This window comes from Neophocaena asiaeorientalis, unplaced genomic scaffold (genome assembly GCF_003031525.2).
Source record: "Neophocaena asiaeorientalis asiaeorientalis breed wild unplaced genomic scaffold, Neophocaena_asiaeorientalis_V1.1 scaffold501, whole genome shotgun sequence".
Lineage (NCBI taxonomy): Eukaryota > Metazoa > Chordata > Mammalia > Artiodactyla > Phocoenidae > Neophocaena > Neophocaena asiaeorientalis.
This window is the reverse complement of record NW_020172678.1, coordinates 1,066,903-1,093,852: the sequence shown is the minus strand read 5'-3', so window position 1 is coordinate 1,093,852 and position 26,950 is coordinate 1,066,903. Positions and strand designations below refer to the sequence as shown.

At 54.7% G+C, this 26,950-nt stretch overlaps 2 protein-coding genes across 5 annotated transcripts in view; both read left to right on the top strand.

Moving 5' to 3' along the window:
• ASCC1 (activating signal cointegrator 1 complex subunit 1) overlaps nt 1–1,785 on the top strand; it is a 92,907-nt gene extending 91,122 nt beyond the window's left edge. For 2 of the 3 annotated variants that reach the window (XM_024739773.1, XM_024739772.1), the window contains one exon: nt 1,658–1,785. In XM_024739773.1, the coding sequence (XP_024595541.1) occupies nt 1,658–1,728 (71 nt within the window). In that variant the 3' untranslated portion in view covers nt 1,729–1,785. The remainder of the gene's footprint in view (nt 1–1,657) is intronic. The other variant, XM_024739770.1, reaches the window with a different exon arrangement.
• SPOCK2 (SPARC (osteonectin), cwcv and kazal like domains proteoglycan 2) lies at nt 1,781–26,512 on the top strand. 2 transcript variants are annotated; one of them, XM_024739767.1, is made up of 11 exons: nt 1,784–2,154; nt 14,014–14,022; nt 14,407–14,452; nt 14,711–14,825; nt 16,323–16,437; nt 18,073–18,187; nt 18,571–18,690; nt 19,189–19,407; nt 20,889–20,951; nt 22,421–22,558; nt 22,654–26,512. In XM_024739767.1, the coding sequence occupies exons 1-11, from the start codon at nt 1,966–1,968 to the stop codon at nt 22,794–22,796; spliced, it is 1,272 nt and encodes a 423-aa protein (XP_024595535.1). In that variant the 5' UTR covers nt 1,784–1,965; the 3' UTR covers nt 22,797–26,512. The 2 variants fall into 2 exon arrangements, with proteins under 2 accessions (XP_024595536.1, XP_024595535.1); XM_024739768.1 differs by lacking the exon at nt 14,014–14,022 and having other exon boundaries at nt 1,781–2,154.
• Nucleotides 26,513–26,950: the final 438 nt, after the last annotated feature.

The following is a 26,950-nucleotide window of genomic DNA, read 5'->3' as shown; positions in this document are numbered from 1 at the left end:
GGCAACTGTAGTAATTTCAGAAGACCAGGGACTTCATAAGATAGTATTACAATGGGAGAGATGTGACATCTAGGATCTACCTCCTCAATGTCTTGGAGACATGTAATTAGGTTTGCTAAAAGACGAGGATTGAAATGGAAAAAGTTAGCAAATGTTAGTACGTATTCAGAACTATGGGACATCATAGCTACCTCTTCCCAACCTGAGGGAAGAAGACCTAACATTTCAAAAATGTTCACTATGCCCAGGCACTTAGTATGTAATTTTGCATGGGTTTCACAGCAATTTTCTGAGATGGGTGGTATCATTAATTTATAGATAGAAGATAGATTAAGTATTTTGCCCAAGAACGCAGCTAGTAAGAGGGATTCCATCCCCAGTCTATATGACAACAGATTGCTCTTCCGTTGTACACTGCGGCTGTGTACAACTGGGCAAGGCAAGCCTGCTTTATTTACTGTGAGATGTAGACATCAATGGCCAGGGCCTCATTGCAGCACCACCTCTAAATCCAACTGCACAGAAAAAGAAAACATGGAAAGGGAGTTGTTGTTTTCTGTTTTCCCAAGGGACCCCAACCCAAGCCATTGATGCATTCAGAATTCCCAGGCAAGCCAGACTCAGGGTGACTAAGAACCTTTCAACCTGTGTTTCTTTCCTACTGATTAAGATCATGTTATTCATTGCCTTTGATTTTTTTTTTTTTTAACATCACAGCAGCCAAGTTCTTTGTTTTTTTAAATAAAAACACAATCTAGGGCTTGGGTCCCAAAAGTTTAATATGTTTTGTCCTGTCAGATTATCTGTTTCCTCTTTAATTTATTTGTGATGTAAACCTCACCCCATTTCTGCTCTGATCCTGGGACTGTGCCCAGAAATGTGTATGTCAACACATTTCTAAAGGCAATGATAAGGATCACAATTTTAACAAAAACTTAAAACACCTCAAACAAACCCAGCCTCCCCACACCCCTTTCCCCAGTGGCTTATTAAAATCAACTGAAGTCAAAACCATAGCAAATGTGCCTTTTTCAAATTTACTTCAAGGCAGATGAAATAGCCAGACATTTGCCTTTTAGGGTTGCCCTAAGAAGAGCTAACAAAAAGGGTGACAGCCCTTAAACAGTTGCTTGGGGAGGAGGACATCTGCCTCTGTTTTACCAGCTATTCAGTGCTCAGGCCTTGCCTTGAAAAGAGCATGTGGGGCTGGGCAATAGTTCTCAGGCAGCCAGTTGTTATATGGCTTTTGTCTTAACGAAGCCACCCATTACTGTAGAGCCATAACTCGCAGGAAGCCAGCTGTCAGGGCTGTGGCACAGGCCCCTCTGGGTGGGAGGCAAGGGGAGAGAAAGAGTGTCTGTGGCCAAATTCCCTTTTAGACACCTGAGCCTGGCTTTGTAACCAGAGAGTTTCGTCTTTTCCTCACTCCCATCTTCCCTGAGGAGACCCGGCACCCTTCTTGCTCTCCAGCCTTGGAGAGACAGCAGGGACATCTCCGGGTCTAGATTCCTTGGTTTGCAACCCCCTAAGTGCTGGGCTGGGCTGGGCTGGGCTCTGCGGCGGCAGCGGATGGCTGGCGTTTGGCGCTCTGATCTAGCGCTTCCCTTTGAAATCTACCCCCTCCTTTTTTTTTTTTTTTTTTTTTTTTTTAAACCAGGTATGATGATGTCAAACGTGATGCTGATGCTACAGTTACAGACACGGCCCCTGCTGGCGCAGCCTCTCTGATTCTCTCTTCCTCTCTACGTCCGGCGCTGGGTTTTTTTTCAGACAAGTGCATCTCCTAACCAGGTCACATTTCAGCTGCGACCCACTATCCGTCTGTCACCGGAGTCAGACCGCAGGAGGAGGGCTGAGGAAGACGACGGCGTTTGCTCCCCCAACTGCGGGGTGGGAAGAAGGACATTAAAATACTGCAGAAGTCAAGACCCCCACCCCCTCACCTCAGGTCGAATTCAGACCACGATGCGCGCTCCGGACTGCGGGCGGCTGGCGCTGCCGCTGCTGCTCCTCACAGTAGCTACCCTGGCCGAAGGCGACGCCAAAAGGCTCAAGGAGGGCGAGACCCCCGGCAATTTCATGGAGGACGAGCAATGGCTGTCGTCCATCTCGCAGTACAGCGGCAAGATCAAGCACTGGAACCGCTTCCGAGACGTGAGTCTGCGGGTCTGAGAGGGCCGAGGGCTGGGGCTGGGGGTTTGGGGAGGGAGCTTTGGAGCAGAGACCCTGGGGCTACATTAACATCGTCTTGCGCTTGCCTTCTGTTCCCATCTTGGGCTTTGGGTAAAGGAGAGACAGAAGGGGACAGGGCCCTTGGTTGGCGCTTTGAGTTGGGGTCGGGGGGCGCTCTTAGCAGTCCTCCTAAGGCGAGATGGTGAAAGGCGTGTCCGTGATGGGGGGGCTGGTGAAGGCAGTGAAAATACCGGAGGCCACCTCTGGGTGGCCCCCAGAGCCAGGTCTGGGGTCCCCATGCTGAGGGACGCGAGCACTAATGGAGGCTGGTTTTCCAGGACCAACCTTTCACGGGGGAGCGCGGCCCAGAAGTTGGGGAGCTCCAACCTGGAGGGAAGACTCCCTAGCCCAGTGGACTTGAAAAGCAGAGGGGAGAGCCCAGTAGCTGGGTATGGGAGCCCTTCGGGGACGCCCGATGGAACCCAGGCTTAACCTTGTGCCGGACTTTGCCGGGTAGGGGGGTGGGGAGGCGGCTGCGGAGGAGCGGGCGTCGCTGCAGCACTTTGTTTACGGGCACCTGTAGCTCAGAGGGGAAACTGAAGGCTGCCATGTTCGCAGAAGGGGAAGTAGGAGTGAGGAGGGGAGGGCAGAGGGCGTGGCTGGGACCCAGAGAAGGGTCCGGGCAGGGGTGTGAGGTGCTGGATGCGCCCGGATGCTCCGGAGGAGAGGAACGATGGTACCCCGCGATCTGGTGCTTTCCAACACCCTGTCCCCAGAAAACCTCTCCTACGACCCCAATTCTTGCCCCTCATTCCCCAGATTCTCTCATCAGACCCACCTAGTATAACACAGGCCACACCGTGACCTTTCTCATCTTAAATTGTGTGCATCCAGAAGTTCCTTAGCAATGTGTTTAAAACACACATGCTTCATATGATTTCCAGCCACATGATGGAAACAGGCAGAAATATGCATCTTTTTGTTACCCTGAAACAAGTGACTGTTTATCTCCAAAGTCAAACTGGTAGGTTGTAATTCATCAGGACTCGCATGCTGCCTGGTCCTCAGGGCTGAGTGGCCTGGGCCCGAGTGGGCGGTTTGCACCACCCCACGGCTGGTCCAGTGACAGGAGCCTGGAGCTCCAGCAAGACCTTTTCCACGTCCCCTGCAGGCCCAGCACAGATTAGCTGCAGTCTCCTGCCGCTGCCTGGGAAGCAGCCCGGCCACAGCATCGAGAGCGTGGCAGCAGGCTGGCCCATCCTGAATCCATGTGTCACTTGTCCAGGCCTCCCTCTGACTCGTTGGCAGTTTGATCTTCCATAATGGGCCTAGTGAAGGTCAGAGGGAGAAGAAATGCTTAATCAGAACAGTACAGGTTTAAAAACAAAAGGTTCCTACCCACCTCCCTTCCACTGACTTCCAATAGCCAACTCTGTGGGTGAGGATAGATGACTGACTGCATGACCCCTGGCACAGGGCTGCCCACCTGTCTCCCTGTACTGATGCCAGTCACTTCCCCCTTCCTCCCATGCTCATCAGAAAAAAGCCACCAGAATGAAATTCTGCAGGACCTGCCCCCATAGGATTCATGGAAAACTTCAAAGCATGTGTTGGTTTGCATGGCCTCAGGCATTTATAGGGTAGTTTTCCTCTAAAACCCCATTTAAGGTAGCCCTGGGTATAGGAGAATGGGGTCAGGGAGAGAAGGAGGACAAGGAAGGGTGGGCAGGAGGACCTGGCTATAGGGATCCTTTGGCAGCTTCTGCAGAAATGCAGGAGGCTGCTAGCTCAGAGCCACTGCATTGCATAACTCTAGGGGTGCCATGGTGTGAATGGTGCCCCCTGGAGTTGTGCAGTGCACAGACCATGCACAGGGGCTCTGCCAGGACTGCAGACAGTTCTCATTCCTCCCCTGTTAGCAGAGGCCCCACTTGCCACCCTAAGGACTGAAGGCCCTCTAGCTGGGCCCAGTAGCATCGGCTTTATGTACATTTCATCAGGCAAGCTTTCTTGAAAATATGCTCCTTCGCTTCTCAAAAGAGAGGTAGGAGTTTCTTTTGAACCTCTGAGGCATTGCCAGATGGAGCCAGAACCTTGTTGATAATCAGTCACAAAATGGTGCAGGGCCCCCACTCTGCCTCAGTGGAAGGGAGGCAAGCAAGCAGGGGGAGTGGAATATTCTTGGGGAATAGGATCAAGGAGTCGATAGTGTGGGTGAGGGAAATGTCTCCATTTAATGGTTGGACTGAATTGAGGGGGGAGATTGAGAGAATCATGTCGAAGTGGTCAGGAGAAGGAAGGAGAGAAGGAAAGCGTGGGCCGTTGCTCCAGTGTGGAATTGGCCTGAGCTGGTTAGTGGGGAGTTCAGCTTAGCATTCTTCCTCTGAGCACTAGGATTATTAGTGGGGTGGGGTGTTGTGAAGGATTTACTGGCAGAGTAATCCTCCCCTCCAGTGGGCGCGGGGCTCTCCCATGTGTCAGGAGAGATCTCTGCCCTGCTGCTGGGAGGAGGGAATTTCAAGTCAGAGGAGATGGGGATCTAGCTGTGCCCTGCTCTGTGCAGGCCTGGGTTTTTTGGAGCCCTGCTCCCTAGTGCTACTATCTCCGAATTCACTCCCTGCAGAAGTGGGTGGATTTTACCGCAGTCTTTGGAACAGAACATCCAGAGCCTGGTAGATAGAGATGGACACTTGAGAGGAGACAGGCCCATTACACAGCATTCTTCCTGGCAGCTTCCAAGAGCTGGCTGGACAGCACTGACCGTTCTTTTTCTTCTTGGCTCTTCTCTGCTTTGTACCCCACTTCCATTACATTTTAATGATACTTATGAGGATCCAGCACAGTGCTGGGCACCCCGGAGGCATGCAGTTAGCACGTGTTGAATCACTGGTTGCAGGGAGTGCTTACATCTGCCAGTCCCTGCAGTTAGCACTTTATCCCTGTGGCCTCTTGTGCCCTCCAACAACCTGTGAGATAGTTACCATTACTTTATATTCCACCCTATATAGGACACAGAGGCACAGAGAAGCTGAGTAACTTATCCACGGTCAAATAGCAAGTAAGCAGCAGAGCTGGGATTTGAACCCAGGTCCTCTAACTCAACTTTGCTTTTTAGAGAACTCTAAGCCTAACCCTTAGTGGAGATGGAAAAGAAGAGTCTACCCTGGCTTGTGCCCTATGGGCTCAAGGATGCCTGGGCAGGAGCAGCACCTCCTAGGAAGGGGGGGGCCAAGGCTCTCAGTGTCTTTGGCAGCCTGCCACCAGCCTGGCCTAGCGACCCTCCAGAGCAGCTCTCTACCCAGGAGAGGCATGAGGCCTGGGTTCAGGTTCTGATTCTGCCACTGCCTGGCAACATTATGCCAGGTACGTCACATAACCTCTCTGAACTTCAGTTTCAGTCTAGGAGACTGAAACGGACACGTGAACATGAAGACATCTTGTCAGGGGGCTGGGGGGGCATCCATTTCAGGTCATATAGAAAGAAACTCCAACCCCATAGAAAAACCGCCAGATGGATCAGTGTCTCTGGGGCTAGCCCACACCATGCCTCTGGCTCCATGAGAATGACACCGATGTATGTTTACTAATTCGCTCATTCACTGCAGATCTGAGCACCTCCTCTAGGCCTGTGGCTTCACCATGAACCTGGGATCTGGCCCAGGGAAACGTCGCCTGCTGGCTACTTAGGATTCTCATGTTTTTATGAACACCAAGTAGGCCAGTAGCAAGTTTCAGCCACAAAGGGCCTCCCTTGTTACCACCCCTCCCCTCTCCCCACCCCATACTGCTGAACCAGTGCAAGTGTGGGAATGAGCTGCACAGGTGTTCGTGGATAAGTGTGGGTGTGTGAGAAGAACCCCAAACTGGGTCAGGATGGATTCCATCATTGGGATTTGGGGATGGGAGGCTGGGTCCTGCCCTGTCCTCCTCCTCTTCCACCTCCACTTTGGGTTCAAATCCACTCCCACGCTGGAGGGGCTGGCGTCACCCAGAGCAGTGTAGTGCAGTGAGAGACTCTTGAACACCCAGTGGGGCTCCAGGCCTTGGGAAGAGAGGGAGAGAAGAGCACTCTTTGCCTAGAGAGGCCGTCTGAGTCTCCTCTCAACTTCCAGGCAGTCTGCAGGGGATGGCCAGCCAACACCACCCCCTCCATTCTCCAGAAGGTCAGAGGGCTGTCCGGAGGAGTGGAAGAGCTCTATCCTACCCTGAGCCCCAAGGGCCCTGGGAGGGTGCTCAGCTTGTCTTCCTCCCTGGGGGAGCCACTTCCAGTTTCTGACCCTTGATTTTTCCCTTGGTTTAATGGGCAGCCCTTGTCATTCTGTGACTCCGGAAGATGACGCCAGAGCCCGTCCACAGCCCTCCACCTGCACACATCCCCCACCCCCCTCAACTGCCCCCTTGCCACAAGCTGAGCAGCAGGACTTTGGGTTTAGGAAAAGGATTTTCTTTTTGCTCCTGAGGAGGTATCTGTGACCAGGTCAGGGTTGAGTATGTATTAACCAGAGACCAAGAAACCTGAGAAATGAGGCCTAATGGCATCCTGGGGCAAACACCAGGCTGAGGATGGCCATACTGCCGCTGTGTAGGTTCCCTTGTAAGTGTAATGTGGGTCTTCTTAGGGCTATAGACAGGGAAAATGTGTCTAACCTTGGCGGGCAGACCCAGGCCCAGCTGCAAGCTGTAGGGTGATGTGATTCTTGAAATGTCGCAGCCTCTGACCCCCTGAGGGCTCAGCCAGTGTTCAGTTGTATGTGTAGCCCCTTCCTTGGGGTTGCTGCAGCATTTATTGGTCATAAACACATTTGGCACATGTTGGTGCTGCTTTGCATCATCACTTATGCTGTGGGCTTGTATCTCAAGAGTCCTCCTGCTGGTGTTTATCACATTCCTCCCAAGGTAAGTCCCTGAGGGTAGGGTCTGGGGATAGACTGCTTTGTGACCTTACCACCCTGTCCTCAGAGCATTGCATGGGGTTTTTGTGCACACAGTAGGTGCTCAGTATAAGTATATGCACCGTGGAATAGGAAAGGCAGGAAGGGTCTCAACTCACCTGTCCTCTGAGCCCCTCCCTCTTTTCCCCAGGGAGCAGCACTGTGGATTCAGGAGGTAGAGGGCAAAGGGAGAGCTGGGGCTGAGCCACGCTGACTATTTGGGGTGAGCTCTTCCTCTTTCTGGACCCTGAAAGGTTGGCATAGTCACAACTAGAACCCCGGCACCCTGACTCCAATGATTCATTTGTAGGATAAGGGAGTACATACTACTGTGAAGGAACATTATCCCGCAGGCCTCCCTGTTCTCCCCTGTGTCTGTGGGCCTGGACCCGGCTGCAGCCAGCCTTCCCCTTTCTCCTGGGAAGTAGGGGGCTCAAAATTTCCCCCCACCTCAGTGGGCCCACCGAGCAGGTGACCCACCCATCAGACCTGTGGGTGGGTGAGCACAGGGCTTCCTCAGGTGGAGACCAGGTTCCCTGAGGCAGGGCATCCTGCCCCTGTGGCTCTCTTCTCTGACATCTGAGAAGAGGTCAAGGCTGCACACAGCAGGAGGGACAAGCCAGGCTGGGCCAGTGTCTTACTCCTGCTTGGATGCAAGCTGCTGGCTCCTTCCCTGATCCCTTTCTTCCTTGCACAGGTTAGAGGACGTGGAAGAGTCTGAACTTGTTCAGGCTCCTTTTCCCCTCTTCTCAAAGTTCTCAGTTTAGGAGAGGGGGGGAGCAGAACTGCGGAGCCTCAGCAGCATTAAGCACTGAGCACTGAGCCTCCACGGTTTACAGATAAAGGAACCGAGCACACCCAAGCCCATGTGCTCTTTCACAACCCCATGTCTGTGTTTCCTTAGCTCCAGTGTCTGGCCCTCCTCAGAGATCCCTGGGATTTAAATCCTGCCCCCCACTCATGTTCCAGAAAGGAAACAGAGGTCCTGAGGCAGCTCAGAACAGAACTCCAGGCCCACCCTCCCCTATACCTCTCTCTTGTTCTCTGCCCTCTATGGACCCCTGGGGCCACTGCCTGAACCAGAAACCCAAAGACTGGGGCCGAGATGCCCCTGGAGCTGTGGAGAGCTCAGGCCCCGCGGAGTGTGGGGATGGGGGTCAGCGCGGGCATACCTGAGGCCAGGTGGAGCTCCTGGCATGCTGGCAGTGATAAGCACATTTTTGTCCTCCAAGGAAATTCCTCTGAGCAGAGAGGAGGTGGGAGGCGGGGAGTCTGCCAGATGCCTGACTCCGTCTGTTTGTCCAGACCTAACAGCCTCTGCCGCTCCCTCTGAGAGAGGGGCAAATATTTAATGACTGCCCCCCTCCCAGCCTCCTCCATATGGAGGGTGCCGCCCCCTCAAGATGCCTTCTGCCTGGGCCTGTGACAGGGGTGTCAGGCCTCAGCTGAGAAGGAGCCAGGCGGGCCCCACTTCACCCCTGCTTGTTCCTGTCTGGGTCCTTCCCTCTGTGCTCCCCGGCTCTTTGCAGGGAGAGGTAGGAGGAGCCCCCAGCTACAAGTTCCCCACTCCTGGGCCTTCTCAGTGGACTGGGTTGCATCAGAGGTTCCCTCGCCTGAGGAATGAGGCCAAAATAATGCTGGCTACGGGGCCTTTCAGAGGTTGAGAGAGGCCTGGCCCACTTCCATTTTTAGAGGTTCTCGATCTATTAAGAAATGAAGAAGTGCCATAATAGGGTTACAGAAGTTATGGTTTCTTTAAAGTCTCATGATGCACATCTTTCGGTCCTGTCGGTGTGCCTCTGGCTGTAGCGCCTCAATTGGAGACGTCAGAAGTCTGCGTTTGAGGTTCCTTGTGACTGTGAGACCCAGAAGTGCCTCTTGTCCACCTTGTCCCCCAGACTCCCACCGTATGTGCCAAAGAACCCAGCTTCAGTGCTCCTGTTTCGTGAGTTTTGCAAGTATAGAGCTGCACAGTTTACAAAGTGCTCTCACAGCTGTTATCGCACTGGGTCCCTCCGCAGCTCAGGGAGGAAGGCAAGGGAGTCACCCTTACTTTATAGGCAAGGGAAGGGGCTCCAGTGAGGGCAAGGCTCTCTAGGCCACAGTCTTGTTGGCAGTCAGAGGCCAGGCCAGTACCCAGTGCCCTGATTCCACGCCAGGGCAAGGGTGGGGGGTGTCAGTCTTTCCATCACACGGTGCTGCAAAGAGGCAGGTGGAGATTTGCCCAGGTAGTTTCTAGCCCCGGGGCGCTGCTCTTCTGCGTGATTCACTGCTGTGTCCCATCCTCCCCACCAGATGGAGAGGCTGGGGGAGATTGGGTTAATTCAAGCTGTGAAGTGAGCGGGTGATTTGGGTGCTAATTAAAATGACAGGAAGTAAACAGCGCTTGGAAACACCCAGCATGTGCCCCCTAAGCCCGACTAGGCTTGCGCACTCACTGCCGTTTCTCCCCCAGCTTGGCACAGTGGGCCCTGTCTCCATGGCAACCGGGCTGAGCTGCTGAGATCAAAGCAGGAGATGGGTTAGCTCCAAACCAGCCGTACCAGGGCGGGTGAAGAGGGTTCTGGAAATGCCTGGAGAAGGGGGGCCCCCAGGTGTCTTCCCCCACCACTGCCAGTCTCTCCACTCTGCTTACAAGACTCCCTGCCTAGGGGTTGGAGCAGAGCTGGTGTGGTGGGAGAAACCACCCATGGGCTGGGATTGGGCCTCCTGGGTCCAGTCGTGGCCTGGGACTTTCTTTATCTGCGAAAATTTATGGAGCAATACAGGGTCCTGGTTAGGGGCACAGATTCTGGAATCCCAGTTCTAGGGGTACCAATACTCTTCTGCTGTGCTGTTGATGTGTGATCCTGTATAAGTCACTTAACCTCTCCAAGCCTCAATTTTATCACCTGAGAAATAGGATGATAATAGTGATTTTCTCTTAAATTCTCATGAAGAGTAAAATGAGCCAATGAGTGCAAAGTGCATAGCGCAATGCCTGCCACATAGTAATTGCTCAAAAGATGTTAGCTATTATTAGTGTATTTTTACTATTGCTAGGTGCTGGGCATAGAAAGGTGAACTTTATATGGTCTCTGCCCTCGAGGAACTGGCCACCTAAATAGGGCAGAAGCAATGGCATTGCTTGGTGTAACCAGAGCAATAATAACTTCTACTAGGTGCAGTCCACCTGAAGGAAAACTAGATACGGGGCGAGGTTAGGGAAGATGAAGTGTGAAAGCCAGGTTTTGAAAGATAAGTAGAAGTTCAGGGGCTGGGTGCAAACATATATTCCAGAGAGGGAAGAAGGCTGTGCCGAGGCCTGGCCAGAGTGATACATCCACTGGAAGGACATGGGGACAGGAAGAGACTCAGAGAAGATGGGCTTTCTTCTGTAGGTGACAGGGAACCCTGTGAGGGTTTTTAAATATAATATTTATTGTGGTTTTTTTCCCCCTTCATTACAAAAGTAATACATGTTCATTGTAGAAATTTTAGAAACTTGGAAAAAGGCAGAAAGATGCCCAGATTCTCTACTCCTCTCCCCCAGAGGAAACTACTGTTAACATTTTGATATGAATGCTTTTTACCTAATCATCTTTAAACATTTTTTTTTCAAAATAAGAGCAAGCTATATATTTAGCGAAGGGTTTTAAGGTGGGAGAAATATGATCAGAATTCTCTTCTAGACAGATCCCTGTGCCTGCAGGGGTGTGGAAGAAGGGCGGGGTCAGGGAGAGCCCAGAGGAGACCCTGCAGTAAGTGAGGCCGGGGTTGCTAGGGTGGGACCAGTGGGCATGGTGAGGGGAAGGCAGGCTGGAGAGAGAGCAGGAGGTGGAGTGGACAGGACTCTCCTCACACCCCACTGGTCTCTAGCTCTCCCAGTGGTAACCACTCTCTTCTCCATTTGCAGGGGCCCCTCATGTGGCCTCTCCCTGCCCATTTCCTGTCCCTCCACCATTTTTTCCACCTGAAGTCTCTGGTCTCTTCTGCTATAACAGCTTTTATTTGTTGAGTATTTTGTGGACACCAGGCACCCTTCAGATACCATCTCCTTTCATCTCTGAGCGGTCCAGGAGTTAGGTGCTGAGCTCCTACAGGCCGAGGTGCTTGCCCGAGGTACGCTGATAAGGGAGCATGGGCTTCTGTGGGACTCCAGGGCCCTCTCTCCCCATCATCCCGCTCTTTGGCTGGCTGCTCCCATTCTCCTGGAACTGAGGGTCCTGGGATCCAGAACCACTTTGGCCTCCCTCAACCTTATCCACCACAGTGGAGACAAGGAGCTTAGCTAGAACCCAGGGCAACCCTTGTATACAAAAGGGGCTCAATCCCTGTATCCTGAATCAGGTGGAGTCTTAGCCTCACTTGGGCTGGGGTGGGTGGAGGTGGCTCCCCACCAGGGCTCTCACAAAGCAGCTGGATGGTGAAATAGCCCTTTCTTTGAACTCTCTCTTCCCCCAGCCCACTCCCCCCTGGATTTCTAATCAGAAATGCTTGGTATTGACCTTTGAGAACCTTCTTTGTTCTGAGTCCCAAAGGCTTCTGCTCACAGCCTGGTTGGAAGTTAAGGCATTAGGTTAGGTCCAGAGTGAGGGGGAGAATGAGCAGGCGTCAGGGCCCTTGGCTAACACCCCTCCCTGCTCCAGTCCAGCTGTGGGTGGGTTCTGGGGCACACAGACCTTGTTGGTTGAAAGCAGGTGACTCACATAAGCCACTTGCCCCGTCCTCTTCACAACCTCATGCCCACTCCCCTTCCAGAGGATGATGGAGCAGATGTGAAGACCCCAACTCCATGAAGGCCAGTCCCTACTTTTGCCCCAACTTGTAACCCTGGCCTCCACCACTTGGCCATGCTCAGCCTCATTTCCCATCTGTGGTGAGTGGACACCAGGGGAGGGACCCCTCCACCCTGATGAGTTCCTGGAGAAGAAGGGCTGGGTCTGGGCTAGGTTCCTTTGGCCCTGGCATAAAGGGAAATTATGCCGCAGTTCCCTGTCGGCTGCCTGGCGGTCTTCTTAGAAGCTTGCCCAGGGGCTCAAGAGGGTTCCAGCCACGTCCCGTGGAATTGGGTGGGTGCCTGAGCCAGGAACCTGGGCTGGTCTGTTGAGTGTCCAGGGGGCCGCCCAGGCCAGGTTCTCCAGAAGCCCCTCCTGTGGCTTTCCTCCTGCTGCTCCTGGGTCCAAGGACTGCAGGACACTTGGCTGCTTGGACACATACGTGGGTTGTTACTTAGTTTCTAGATAAAAACCAACTGGCATTGGGTGAACTGTCTTGAAGTGCCCTTTCCTACGAACACCCAGCACACACTGTTGCTTCACGTGTGTGCATGGGTACAGATGCTCACAGACGAGGACACACATGCCTGCACACACAGGTGCTTTGGGACACACGCCCATGAGTGTGCACGTGTGAAGACCCAAATGAATGCACACACGTGTGTGTGTGCAGAAGCACACACTCAGGTTTGCACCTGACCCCAGCGTGCTCTACCTGGGTCTGACGCCAACTGCTTGATCAGCATGGCCCCTCTCTGGCCTTTGCCCAGGAGGCTGTGTTGATAAGGACTCTTGCCCCTGCCTGTTCCTGATGCTTGTCAACTTCCAGGGGACACATCAGAGGCCTCAGAGCCCTTGGGCTTTCAAGGCCCTGTGGGTGCCCTCTGGTGCAGGACCCCCATGCCCTCTTCCCCAGGCCTGACAGGAGTCTGGTCCCTTCCCACCCCTACCCCACAGTGTGGCCTCTGCCCTCATCCTTGCATAGTTTTGATCCTTGGGTGGGACTCACGACGAGGAGGCAGCTGCACGTGTCTTCTCCTGCCCCTTGTCCTCCAGCACCTGGAGCCCCATGCAGAGGAGGCCGGCAGCTGGCTCCTTGGCACTGCCAGCCTCCAGTCCAGAGAAGCCCTCTCCCGCCTGCCTGGCAGAGCTGCTACTGGGAGCACCTTGGGAGCTGTTTACTGGTTTTCAGCTGCTGCCTCCACCCCACAGGAGAAAGTGGGGAAACCAGAGGAGCTGGGGTTTTATGCCAGTGAGCTAGGCTGGGTGGGAGCTGCTCTGCCTCTGGCCACTGCGGGGTCCACAGGCCCAGGGGAGGGACTTGCAGCCGGAGGAGGGTGAGGAGAGAGCTCCCGTGTGCCCTGGGTGCCCGACAGTGTGCGGTATCCAGAAGAGAGGTCTGTGCTGGGCATTGGGTGACCTGGGTTCTGAGATGGTGGGACTTGGGTCAGGTCATTTCTTGTCTCTGGACTTCCCGGCCTCTCCTGCACATAGAAGGGGCTGGGACAGATGACCTCAGAGGGCCTTTTCAGGATCTTCTGAGTCTGAGGATTTGCAGCTGGACGATGGTAACTGAGTAAGCTGTTGGGAGGGGCCATGGTCCCCCTTTCTCTCAGTGCACCATCTGAGTTCTGCACGCAAGTCAGACCTTGACTGAAAAACAGGTGTCAGGGGAGGGAACTGCCTAGGAAGGGAGGGACCCTGGTAGAAGGAGAGAGGGTGTTTCTGGAACAGCCAGGGCATAGGCATGAGAATCACTTCCCAGGCAGTATGGGCCCCTCAGACACCTGTCCTGATGGTGGGGTGAGGGCTGGTTCCTTTGGGACCAGCTTCAGGGCCTGAAGTAGAAGGATGGGCCCTCACCCTTAAAGCCATGGGCCTCACCTCTACTGCTCCTAAGGCCAGCCCTGAGCGGGCCCTGGCCTCAAGCTCTCTTTTGTAAAGACATAGGAGTACTGTTCTCCAGTTGGAGGCCATAGAGGTCAGAGGATGGTAGCAATCAAAGACCATTGCCCAGCATCCACAGTCACGTGATGAGGCCTGGGGAACCCTGACCACATGGTCTGAGGGTAGGCCTCACACTAAAATCCTCATCTCTCCCTCTCTCCTCCTGCTCCGGTTCCCGTGGCCTGCTGCTGCTTGCTGATCCCCAGGAGGTAGAGGTGAGTGCTGCCTGGGGCTCCACTGCATATGTGTCTGCAGCTACACACCCCACTCTCTTCTCTTCCCACTTGCACACTCACCCCAATTTCTCCTCCCCTGCGTCATCCAGTGTGGGATGGGGGGTGTGGAATAAGTAGATAGGGGAATAGGGGAGAGGCCGGAAGAGATTCTGGACATGGGTTTAGGGGGATCGAGGTCTGGGGGAGGCAGCTGGCAGGGCCTGGGTGGACAGGGGTCATCTGGGAAACCATGAGGATTGTGGCAGTTGGCATGCGGAAGCAGTGGCCCAGGCTTCTCCTCTGTTGGCCCTGGAGTTGAACTTCGGCTCTAGGATGTAAATCTTAGCCCTTCCCTTCTCCCTCACCCGCTCTGTCCTTCCCTAGGACGACTACATCAGGAGCTGGGAGGACAGTCAGCAAGGAGATGAAGGTAACATGCCCCTCCCACATTGGGGAAGGTAACTGACACCCATGAGGACTTGAGACCAGAGGGCAAGTCCTGATCATGGCTTTGGATGCTCCTTGGGGAGCCAGACCAAATGGGGATGGAATTTCCAAGCCGAGGAGCTCTGGTTATCAAGGGCTGATAGAGAGAGGGGCTTCCCAGCTCAGAAGTGGGGCTGGGGGCTCCTGGGCTCTCTAACACTGAGTCCCCGGTGACCTGTGTCCTAACTCTGTGTCCCTGCAGCCCTGGATACCACCAAGGACCCCTGCCAGAAGGTGAAGTGCAGCCGTCACAAAGTGTGCATTGCCCAGGGCTACCAGCGGGCAATGTGCATCAGCCGCAAGAAGCTGGAGCACAGGTGAGGGCCTTGGGGAGGTGGGAGGCCTGGAGGGGGTTTGCTTAAAGAGCAAGGGCTTAACTAATACATAGGAGAGGATCAGTTATCTTTTGCTTCGGAACAAACTACTCCAAAGCTTAGTGGCTTAAAACAACAAATGTGTGTTATCTCACACAGTTTCTGTCAGGAATCAGATGTGGTTCTATTGGATGGTTCTGGCTTAGGGACTGTCAGGAGGTTACAGTCAAGATGCTGGCTGAGGCTGCATCATCTGAAGGCTGCACTCAGGCTGGAGGATCCACTTCCAAGCTCACTCACTTGGCTGTTGGCCCTAGTCAAGGGAACCTCTCCATAGGGCTGCTTGAGTGTCCTCACAACATGGCAGCTGGCTTCCTGTAAGGCAAGTCATTCAAGGGAGAAAGAGCAAGGAGGAAGCCACATTTATGACTTAGTCTTAGAAGTCACACATTGTTACTTCTGCCACCTCTGTTTGTTAAGAGTGAGTCTTAAGTACTGCCACACTCTAGGGGAGGGGAATTAGGTTCCATGTTTTGAAGGGAGGAGTGTCAAAGAATCTGTGGACATATTTCAAAACCACCACACTGTATGAGATCAGACACCAAACTGTGGGACCCAGGGAAAAGCACATTTCCCTTCTGGGCCTCAGTGTCCATATCCGTAAGACAAATAGGTTGGCCCAGATAGTTTGAGGTTCCTTCCAGCTCTGACATGGAGCCACTTCATGAAATATTTAAGGTTGTAGCTTCTGAGGCTTTTAGAGGAGGGAAGGAGTGAGGGGCATTTGAGGCCTTAGCTCCAGCCCAAGGACAAGACCCTGCCTGACTCCAAGACCCCCTGGAGAAGGTCCCATTTCCCTCCCTTTCTCCTTAATCATAGAATCAGAGACCGGAGACTTGGGGTTGCAATCTTAGATGCCTGTAGGGGCCCGGCAGGTAATGTAAATGCATGAAGAGAGCTTGGTGACAGACCACTCTGGTGAGCCCAGGCCTTGTGGAAATGCAGGACCAGGACTCCCATATCTTCCATTTTAACTAGGCCAGAAATCCAGGGTTTTTTATGTGAACTCTTCCATTTTGCAAATGTTCATGAATAACCCAATTAAAAACAAAAACCCTTGGTGGTCAAACAAAATGATCCTACAGGCCAGATGTGACCCATGGGCCATCAGTTTGCAATCTTTGATTTGGTCTTACCCCTTACGCAAGTGTGAGTCCCTTTTACATCTTACACTTGGGCCTGGAGTTGCAACCTGAGGGCCCTGCTGGAAAGGGGAAGCTGGGGGTCTATACCCTGCCCTGTTGGTTCCACCTTTATGAGCTAGAAGAGGGTCTGGCTGGGGGTGATGGGAGGTGGGCAGGGGCAGGGAGGCAGCTGCATCTACTACAGATCACCAAGAGCAACTTCTTTTTGGAACCAGTCTCCTGAAACCTCCCTTGCCCTGTCCGTCTCTCATTTTTGCTTCCACCCCTGTGCCCTCCCATTCTGCCCCTCCTGTAGGATCAAGCAGCCTGCCCTGAAACTACACGGAAACAAAGACAACATGTGTAAGCCCTGTCACATGGCCCACCTTGCCTCCGTCTGCGGCTCTGATGGCCACACTTACAGCTCAGTGGTGAGGAGCCCTGGCCCCAGGAGGGGTGTGGGTGGGGTGCACTGGAGTCCGCAGGGAGCAGAGAGGACAGCTCAGCTGGGCCTTCTGTGGGGCTCCCAGTACTGCTGTGGGGCCACATGCACTTGTCAGTGCATTCAGCGTGGCCGACCACAGCAGGGGCACCAAGCCCAGGAGTCTGAGCCAGACCCTGCCCCTGACCTCGGGCAGGTGCAGGTGGGGGCTGGGGCCTGGAGGAGACCGGTAACTGCAAGTCAGAGTAAGTGAGGAAAGGGCCTCATGAAAGTATGGAGGGCAATGGAAGGAAGGAGCTCCGTCGTCTAGGTGCTGGGGGTTGAAATCTTCCCATGGGTGGATATCCACGTGGACAGGATGGTTCACCAGCAAGCACCAGGCATTCTGGGGCAGGAGGAAGTAATCCTCCGTGAGACGACAATGTGGGAGGGAACGGTGGTTGGGTGAATGAATTCCAACTTGATGGGATTTTTGTGAGGGTTAAATGAGACAGTATTTGTGAAAGCATTTTATAAACTTTAAAGTACCCTAGAAATGCGGGTGCTAATTGTGAATGCTTCTGCTAGCTGTGAGGAGTTGCTTGGTGTCTGGAGGGCATGGACTGTTAGCTGGAGTTGGGTTCTGGGGCTTAGGAACCCTTTTGGGGTGAGATGCAGATTTGAGAGTCACCCGTTGTGGGTGATGATTGACGTTGGGGAGGGGATGAGGTCACCCAGGGAGAATAAGGCAGGGAGAGAGAATAAGCAAAGGGGCAGAAGCTGCATGGAGGAGGGGTACAGAGGACGTAGGCGGAGCTGGTAGAGAGAGAAGGAGAGCGCTGAGTCACACCACCTGAGGGCAAAGCAGGGTTTGGGCAGGAGGCTGTGGTCTGAGGGTCCCAGTGCTGCCCTGTGGGGAGGTGGAGGTCATCGGGAGGTCTGGCTTCCAGCCCAGCCCCGTGGCCTTGGCTGAGTCACTGGGCTTCTCTGAGCTTCCGTGTTCTCTGCTGAGTACGAGAAACACAATTCCTCCCTCACAGAACTGTCGGGGGCCAGGTGAGGTCACGTTGTAAAATGCTACGAGGGCCCGCTTCCATGAGCGGTCACCCCATGGGGAGAAAACAGACACGACCAGGGGAAAACACTTGAAGGGCGAGGAATGGATGAACCCCTCTGGAAACTGTAAAGGCCAGGGAATTAGCAGATGTTCAGTAGCCAGTAGCGGTTTGTTATCAAGAGAGCCCATGGAGGTGACTGTGGGAAGGCCATGAGGGAGGGGCCCACAGCCGCTTACCTAGGGGCCAAGGGACTGTGGGGAGGAAGAGGAGAGGCCAAGAGGGCGAGGAGGGGTGGGTGAGTGGGGGTGAGGGGATGGGGGTTTCCTGGGAAGGACAACTGTGCAGAGAGGCAGGCTGGTGCGGAGTGGGGCTCCTGGGAGCCTTTGAGTCCCCCCGCTTCCTGGGCCTGCTGCCCCTGACCACTGTACACCTGTGGCCTCCAGGGGGATTAGGAGGGCCGCTCCAGGCTGTTCGTGGGTCTGTCCCTCCCATCTCCAAGGAGGAAGGCAGATGTGGCTGCCATGGTTGGCTGGAGGGTGCCCCTAGCAGTGTCCCCATCACCCAGCCCGACCTTTCTTTTTGTGCAGTGCAAGCTGGAGCAGCAGGCATGCCTGAGCAGCAAGCAGCTGATGGTGAGATGCGAGGGCCCCTGCCCCTGCCCCACAGAGCAGGCCGCCACCTCCTCCACAGGTGGCAAACCAGGTAATGAGTGCTGGGCCGCAGCCAGGCAAGGGGTGGGAGGCGGCTCACTGCCAGGGCCCCGGGACGCCTCCTTCAGGAGAAGTAGCAAAGACAGGGACAGGCCTGAGGGACCTGTGGGTCTGGAGGTCTGGTTTACATGGAGCAGGAGGGCCCCGGCCTCATCCCAGGGAGACTGCGCTGGGTGTTTTTAGTGCTAGGGAGTGAGGCGGAGGAGGAAGGTGGGAGAGGAGGAGAGAGAGCCTCTGATTTCTAACTCCCCTTCCCTCTGGCATCCCACTGCCCAGCCTCCAGGCCTGTAGGGCAGCACCCCCAGCTGAGACCATGCTTGCTGCTTCACCCCACCTTCACCCTCCACCCCCTTCTCCCTGTTCTGCCGACTGCAGAGACCTGCACGGGCCAGGACCTGGCTGACTTGGGGGATCGGCTGCGGGACTGGTTCCAGCTCCTTCATGAGAACTCCAAGCAGAACGGCTCAGCCAGCAGTGGGGCCCACCCGGCCAGTGGTACAGGAGCTGGTTGCTCTGCAGGGGAGGAGGGTGGGAGATGGGAGGACAGGGGTACACTGGGCCACCTGGCTGCACTGGGGAGCACCCACTTTTGCTCCTTCCTGCCAGACCCTGAGCCCCTAAAAGAACCTAAACCTCAGAACAAGGGGAGGGAGGCATGATCAGACAGGAGGGATTTGGGATAGCTAACAGGAGGAACTTCTTAAAATGAGTGGAAGGAAGCTAAACCCTGAAATGGGTAGCCAAGGGAAGGTAAGGAATTATTTTCCCTGAAGGGCTTTCAAAACAGGGTTTTGACTGGTTTGGGTGCAGTCCTAGGCAGAGGCCGAGGGATGGGCCTTCAGCCATTCTTGAATTTCTCAACGCCATGGTTGGATTCTGAGCTGTCCTGACCCTGAACAGAGGGCTGGGGCTGACAGAGAGGTGGAGGGATGAATGGACAGATGGATGGAGCGATTTACCTTGAGCAGGTCTGAACCGTGGCCTTCTCCCCAGGACTGGACAAGAGCCTGGGGGCCAGCTGCAAGGACTCCATTGGCTGGATGTTCTCCAAGCTGGACACCAGTGCCGACCTCTTCCTGGACCAGACGGAGCTGGCTGCCGTCAACCTGGACAAGTACGAGGTCTGCATCCGCCCCTTCTTCAACTCCTGCGACACCTACAAGGATGGCCGTGTTTCTACCGCCGAGTGGTGCTTCTGCTTCTGGAGGGAGAGTGAGTGTGGCCCCTCCCAGGGCCCCAGGCCCCCGGCCCTGCTGTGCGGGCTCTGCCCCTTGCTCCAGGCTGTCTTTGGGAGTTGGGGTGGCTACCTCCCCATGCCCTTTTCCTGCTCCCCCACTTCCTGCACTCTCTCAGCACCTCATCTCTTGGAGCCCAGGGAAGCCAGCACTTGAACTCCCTTCCTCGGCAGGCTCCAAGGTGGATTTTGTGGGTCCTGAAGCTTATGCACTTTCGGAGGCCTGCTTTAAGGAAGAGTATTAAAAACTACACATGTAAAATTTCTAGGGCCCCTCAGAGGGCTTGGAAGGGGCTCAGGGTTCCTGAAGCTGAAGCTAGGTTGGCTTCTCAGTGATTCCACCTTTAGGCCCATCTCACAGTACTTGCCCCAAATATGTGATTATGCCTGTGATCATTAGCCTTAGAGATATAGCATCGTTTGTCAGCTTTATGTATCCTGAGCCAGGGCAGGACATGTGCTTAGAGATCATCTAGGCCAAGTGAATAACCAACGTCGATGGTTAAACTGAGGTTCCGAGAGCTCAGCTGACCAGCCAGAGGTGGGGTAGCCTGTGCTCTGCCCCTGGTGTTTGGCCTGGTCCCCACTGTGGTCGTGTGATGGGAGTATACAGCAACTGTGGCCCGAGGCTGGGTCTTCCTCTAGGGTTCCGCCATAGCTGGTGTGGGACGCTGGGCAGGCAACTGAATCTTTCCGAGTTCAGTTTCTTCATCTGAATGGGGAGATAACGATACCTCAGAGGCTGTTGTGAAGATGAAGTGAGAAAATCTGGGTGCAGAGCACCATGTAAATCACAAATCCCTCTGCCAGTGTGGGGTATTTTGACCAGTTTTACTGCCCATAACTGCCCAGCCTTCCTGCTCTCTCTGCACAGCTCCAGCACTTTTACTTCCCAGGCCTTTGGAGCTCGTGCTGTCCATTCTGTATAGTAGCCTTCTTGGGCAGGAAGCTGGGAGCTGCTCTCATTTTACAGACAGCCAGGCCCCCGCTGGGAAGGGCTAGGGGACTTCTCAAGGTCACAGACAAGTTAGATTTGGCTGCCAGTTATCTTCAGGCTTCCATCTAATGTTCCCTCCAGTCTTATGTTGCCCCCGGGCCCTCTCACCCTGGGGAATCTGTGCATTCACCTCCTCTTCTGAATCCTGTTTACCCATCCCATGAGTGGCCAATACCCTCAGAGATACCCCTGGGCTTCTTGGGGGGCCTCAGCACATCCCACAGCCATGGAACAGCCTCTCCCAGTTGGAGCCTGGTTGTTCTCATCTGGCAGAGCCCCTGTGCCAGTTTTGGAGACCTTAGAAGGATCAGTGCATCCCACTGTGGGGCAGCCCTGTGTCAGATCCTGGGTATTTTCATCTTGCAGAGCCCTCTGACTGGGTTTCTAAGCCTTGAGGGGGCTCAGTGAGTCCCATCAGCACCATGGGACAGCCCCCATCAGAGGCTGATTCTCTCCCTGCAGAGCCCCCCTGCCTGGCAGAGCTGGAGCGTATCCAGATCCAGGAGGCTGCCAAGAAGAAGCCAGGTGAGGGGGCTGGGCTCGGCTGAGAGGAGGAGTCAGGTGCCCCGGGGTCCCTCTGAGGCCCAGAGGCTCTAGCCACTGGGTATCATGGAAGATGCTGAGTTCAGAGGAGGCCCTGGCTTAGGAAGACAGGAGAGGGAAACTCCCTCCTGTCTTTATCCTCGTGGTGGGGAAAGGTCTCCCAACCAGCCCCTCAATAAGTGTGTTTTAAACACTAATTTTGTGCCCATTCCTGCCAGGACTGGAGGTAGGGATACAGAAGGTTCCTAGAACTCTCTGTTCAATTCACTTCAGCCAGGGTGTGTGCAAAGCCCATAGCAGATGCTCGTGTTCTCGGCAAACATTTGAGTGCCAGCCCTGGAGAGACAACAGCAAACCCAGCCTAGATCAGAACTGATGGGCAAGACAGTAGTGGTCCCTGGCCTCATAAAGCACACGTGCTACTTGGGGAAACACAACCCACAAGGTGACACACCAGGAAGACAGAGCGACCGGTTGTGGCTCCTGTATGTAGCTGAGGTGCTGAGGGAGAGCACAGTGGACAGAAGTCAGCCTGGGGTCAGCGAAGGCCTCTCTGGGGAGCTGGTGTTCAAGAGGAGAACTGAGGGATGAGAACGAGGTAGCCAGGAGCAGTGCTGAGGGCAGGAAAATGTTCTTGGGACACAGAAAGGACCCGTGTGGCTGAGCGTGGTGGTTGAGGGGACAGAGGTCCGAGGGGCAGATCCCATGGGGCCTTATAGCTCCTGGGTGCAGCTTGGCCTTTAACTGGGCAGTGAGACCGGCACATATGAAACCAAACACTGGAACCTCCCTGCAAAGCCGTATTGACTGAGAACCCAGTGGCCTTTGGGGGCAGGCACTAGTGCCACTTCTGCCAGGAAGCCAGGATCTTCCTCCTGGAAGCAGTCCTCCTGGTCTGCATTCCCCTGCCCTGGGCCTTAGGGCACATGTCCTGGGGTGACTGGTGTTAACATTTCTATGTTATCTCACCCCTACTACGTGGGCAGAGTCTATCACTGGGGCCCCAGAGTGGGGATGTCAGCCGGTGTCTGTTAAGTGAACAGAGGAGCAGCCTGAGGGCAGGTCAGAATCAGAGGGCTGGGAGGAGAAGCTGGCGTTGCTGGCAGGAGACAGCCAGGCAGAGGAGCAGCTGTAGGATGGAGGGTGTCTGGCACAACGAGGTCACACTGGCCGTCCTGCAGGGCTTGGGAACTGTGGAGGCAGATGGGAGCCATTGTAGGGGCTGAGCAGGTGGTTTAGAAAGGCAGGTTTTCTTGTTTCTGGTCAGTCAAGCTGGAATAAATGCTGACGTCCAACCCTGGACGTCTGAGCTTGTTGGGTGGTCAGTACCTGCGCTGGCTGGGATCTGGTGGGGTCTGGGCCCCTGTGAACCCAAGGTCCCAGGGCCACCTCTGGGAAGAGCCCACACCCCGAGGCCCCTGCTCTGACCCTGCGGGGCGTGCCCCATTCAGGAGTCTTCATCCCGAGCTGTGACGAGGATGGCTACTACCGGAAGATGCAGTGCGACCAGAGCAGCGGCGACTGCTGGTGTGTGGACCAGCTGGGCCTGGAGCTGACGGGCACCCGCACGCACGGGAGCCCTGACTGCGGTAAGGGCCGGACAGCCGCCAGAGGCCCAGCTCGGTGTGGCAAGGTTTCCTGCTAGCAGGATGCTAACCTGCCCCTTGGCTTGTTCCCCTCACAGACGACATCGTGGGCTTCTCAGGGGACTTTGGGAGCGGTGTCGGCTGGGAGGACGAGGAGGAGAAGGAGACAGAGGAAGCAGGCGAGGAGGCGGAAGAGGAGGGCGAGGCTGGCGAGGCGGATGATGGAGGCTACATCTGGTAGATGGCCCGCGGGGCGCTGGGGCAGGCCAGGGTGCTGACGGCCGGGGAGACAGGCCAGCAGAGGCCTGGACAGAGCAGGCAGGTGGCGAACGGATCCAGAAAATAACAGTCTGAAGCTACCCTGGCTCCAACGGGGAGGACCCGATGTGCAAGTGTGCATGGCACGTGTGTGGCATGTATGGCCGGGATGTGTGAGTGTGTGTGTGTGTGTGAGTGTGTGTGTGTGTGTGTGTGTGGCATGCACTGAAAAACGTGTCCTTGGTCCACACTGCTACTGGCAGAGTGAGTCACCCAAAGGCCCCTTCGGCCTCCTTGTAGTTGTTTTCTTTCCATTTTAGTTTTAAAATACACACATACACACACTGCAGTGTCAAAGCTGATTAAATGAGATGCCCCGTTGCCAGTCCCCCAGCCCCATCCAGGCCCACCCTGACACCCTGGGATTCCTTGTCCTGATTTGCTACCCTCTCCTCAGTCAGTCCTCCCTCCTCCTGCCCCTGCCCTTCTCTTTTTCCCTTCTGGAGTCAAGCCCTGGCCTGTGGGATGAGGCCTAGGGACCATCCCTGGGGGCAGAAGGGAGGGAGGGCAGGGAGCTGTATGCTGGCCAGTTTGGCTGTGACACGCCCACCAGACTCAGATGAGAGGGGCTGGGACACCTGTCTCAGTAAGCGCTTTCCCTTTGCTGGACTCTCCTCTTAACCCAAGCCAGTGTGACCAGAGGTGGCAGAGAAAGAGCTGGGGGCAGAAGCTGAGAGGTGGGGGAGGAAAAGGCCTTGGCAAGCTGCTGGGGAGGGGAGGGGTGGACCATGTGAGGAAGAGAAGGGGCCAGCTTGACAGGGAGAGTATGCCTTTGCAGATCCAGGTAGAGCTCTTAGGAGTAGAGATGGGACACCCCTGAATGCCAGGCCCTGGAACAGCTCGGGCCTCTTTCTGTGGCTCTCAGGTAGGGGCCTGGTCTGGGCTGTTCTGTAGGGGCAGTGGGTGGTGGTTATGCAGGTGAGCTCCCCCTAGCTCTGAGGGAGGACCACACCTTCCCCTGTCTCCATTGCTGGGGTCCCCCACTCCAGGAACCTGAGGATCAGGCTGCAGGTGAAGAGCCTGGGTCTTGCCCAGGGGTGTGTGTATGCACCCACATCCTCCCTGACCCCTTAATAATTGCTCCCCTCCCATCCAGACCAACAGAAAGCATTGTCCCTGAGACCCTGTGAAGGAGGAGCAGTGGAAAGCTGCAAACTTCTGCCCTCAGAGACCAGGATGTTTCCCCATCTCTCCTCAAGAGAGAGGCACCCCTGGGCCATTTCCAGCCCCACCCCTCTCAGCCCCCGGGCTTGCCCTCCATCCCCTTCGAGGGTCCCCTAGGGCTGCTGTAGTGGAGGGCCTTTCAAGCTCTGAGGTGTTCAGGGTTGTGAAAAGTCAGAGGGGACAGGTCCGGGGCAACTAGAATCTGAGGCCATGCTTCACTGTTCCCTCAAATCTTACCGTGTGGCAGCCAGCATGGATGAGAACGTGCCCCAAGGTTTGTTTTTTTTTTTTCTTACTCTATCCAGTTCTCCCTGTTGAAGCAAATTTTTTAACACCTTTGGTGAAGAATTTCTTGCCTGGATTTGGGCCTCTGATGCTCTTTGGTGTGTGGTGAGTGCAGTGTGTGTGTGTGAGTGCAGTGTGTGTGTGTGAGTGTGTGCGCCCACGCACGCACGAGCCTAGGGACCATCCCTGGGGGCCTGGCACATGAGGAGATGAGGAGGAGCGCCCTGTGTGCTGGGTGGTGGCAGGGTGTGGGGTCCACGTTGTCGTAAGTTTCCCTGGGCAAGCCTCCCAGCCTGGCTCCCCAGATTCTTTACTTCCACCCCGGAATCCACATCTTACAAGCCCTCCCTAGGGGGAAATAATGAAACTCCAGTTAGTCCCATGAACCGCTTCTCATTCCACAGCACAGTTCTGATTGTTGAGGTGTCGCGCTGTTCCAGATCCCCCTCGCCTGTCTCCCCCTCTCCCCTTCCTGTCGTCCCAGTCCTTCCTCTGGTCCCCGGCTCAGTTCAGGGAAATTCCGGTTCACATCAGCCCTCTGCTGTCTGAGCACAGCTCCTCTCAGAGCTACTTGAAACTTCCTGCTCTCGCTAGGATTGGAGTGTGTCTGTCTCTTCCCTCTGCCCTGGCTCAGACTTCTGGAACCGTCTCCTGGGTGTGGCTGTTGAGGATGCTGGGGTGTTCTGGGGTGGGGAGGGGCAGAGAGGGAGGAGTGCCCCTCTCCTCTTACTTCTGCCCCCCCTCCTGGGGCACATGCCCTCTCTGGGTCTTCTGGTTGTGCACGTTTTTGTGACCTTGTAAATATGTTGTAGAGAGAAAGCAAAAGGCGCTGAAGTAGACCCTGGTGGGACTCAGGGGTCCAGCATTGCCCTGTCTCTGAAGCCCCTACGCTGCTTTTCACCCCACTCTCTGGGACCAAGACACCTGCCCCCTGCAAACTTAGACCAAGCAGCTTGTGCCCAGTGGGCTGAAGGCCTCCAAGTCACTTCTTGTCAGACAAGGTGCAGGTTTCCTTGTGAGCAAGGTTGCAGGGTGGTCCTTCCTCAGCTTCTTGGATGTGTGCCCTTGACCAAGCTGTCTGCCACCTGGCCCCTCCCATGTCCCTCTTCTCGGTGTCCTCTCTCTGTCCTGTCCCCACTCCCCTGGCTTAGGCAGGCAGCGGGTTTCGGGCTGTGTTGGAAGGAGCTCGACCACAATTTCAGAGAAGTTTCTTGCCTGGCCCTGGAGCTGCCCTTGGCCACCCCAGGCCTCCTTACCCACTGGTGCTGGGAGAGACGGGCACGTCTAAGATGGGGCAGGTTGGAGTTGGAAGGAAAAAATGTGCCTTGAGAGACCACTCAGAGAGGGTTCAGGGCGATGGGAAAGGAGGTGTGGGAGCTCAGGAAGAAGGAGGAGGGAGGTGAAGCTGATGAGAGTGTGAGGGGGTGTGACTGCCCCCCGTTGTCCCCCTGGGGCTGTGGCCACATGTGGCCAATGGTCACACTTCTGTCCTCACACCAGCCTGCCTGGTTTTAGTGGGCAGGCCACCCACTCACCTCTCATGAGCTCCATCTGCTTTCAGCTTCACCTGAGTGGGTGGCGGTCCATTGGGATCAACATGGGAACCCTCCATTTCACCAAAGCCTCCCCCGCAGCCCTTGGGGAGAATGGGTGGCTAATCCACTGACCCCCAGCATCGTCGTGAGGCTGTGGGCTGGCAGGGGTCAAAGGGAAGAGACACCGGGGGTGCCAAAGGAGACTCGAGACATCCGAGGAAGTCCCAAGCAGAGCAAATTGCTTTATAGCCTGAAGCCTCCTTAAACTGTGTTACGTGCAATAACTGAGCTTAGAGTTAAGAATTGTGTTCCAAGTGCTTGAATTTCCGTCTGTATATTTAAAGTGCTGAAATCGTATCTCTCAGTAATTTTAGATGTCTTAAAAAAAAATCGAAAAACAAAGTGTTAGACTGTGTCTGTGCATTGATGGGCACTCAGGCGTCCCGTGGGTCACCCCACCCTCTTCCTCTCCCCTGTGCCCCCCCTCCCCTCACATTCACCCCTGCCCCCCGCCTCCACTTGGGGACCCCGCCTCATGTTGTCTTTATCTGCCTATTAACTCAGCCTAAGGAAACAAGTACACTCCACACATGCATAAAGGAAATCAAATGTTATTTTTAAGAAAACGGAAAATAAAAACTTTATAAACACCACCTACTGGCACTACTCTGATTATTCTCCCCCTTGGTGTCATTTTTCACAAAACAAGGTCCCAGGATTCAGGCTTGTGGTCAGCACGCTTCCCTTATTCACCTTCATACGTTAGACCTCCGAGAGGGTGGGGCTGCGAAGAGAGGCCTGATTTACTGAGGGGAGGACCAGAAGCAACTTAGAAACATTTTTGGTATTATTGCAAATATATATGCAATGTCTGTTTGTAGATAGGCCAATAAATACATCTGTATCACAAAACAGAGATCAAACTCTGTGTCCTGCTTTTTTTATTCAGCCAATTATGAACCTTTCTCTATGTCATTAAAATTATTTGAAGACATGACTTAAAAAAATTGTATTGAAATATAGTTGATTTACAATGTTGTGTTAGTTTCAGGTGTACAGCAGAGTGATTCAGTTATACATATAGATTCTCTTC

What these genes read in the sequence shown, in the direction of transcription:
- SPOCK2 (XM_024739767.1), top strand. Translation starts at nt 1,966, where the DNA reads ATGCGCGCTCCGGACTGCGGGCGGCTGGCGCTGCCGCTGCTGCTCCTC. An exon ending in CTTCTGCTTCTGGAGGGAGA is followed by an intron (nt 19,408 to 20,888) that starts GTGAGTGTGGCC and finishes CTCTCCCTGCAG; the next exon opens with AGCCCCCCTGCCTGGCAGAG. An exon ending in GCACGGGAGCCCTGACTGCG is followed by an intron (nt 22,559 to 22,653) that starts GTAAGGGCCGGA and finishes TTCCCCTCACAG; the next exon opens with ACGACATCGTGGGCTTCTCA.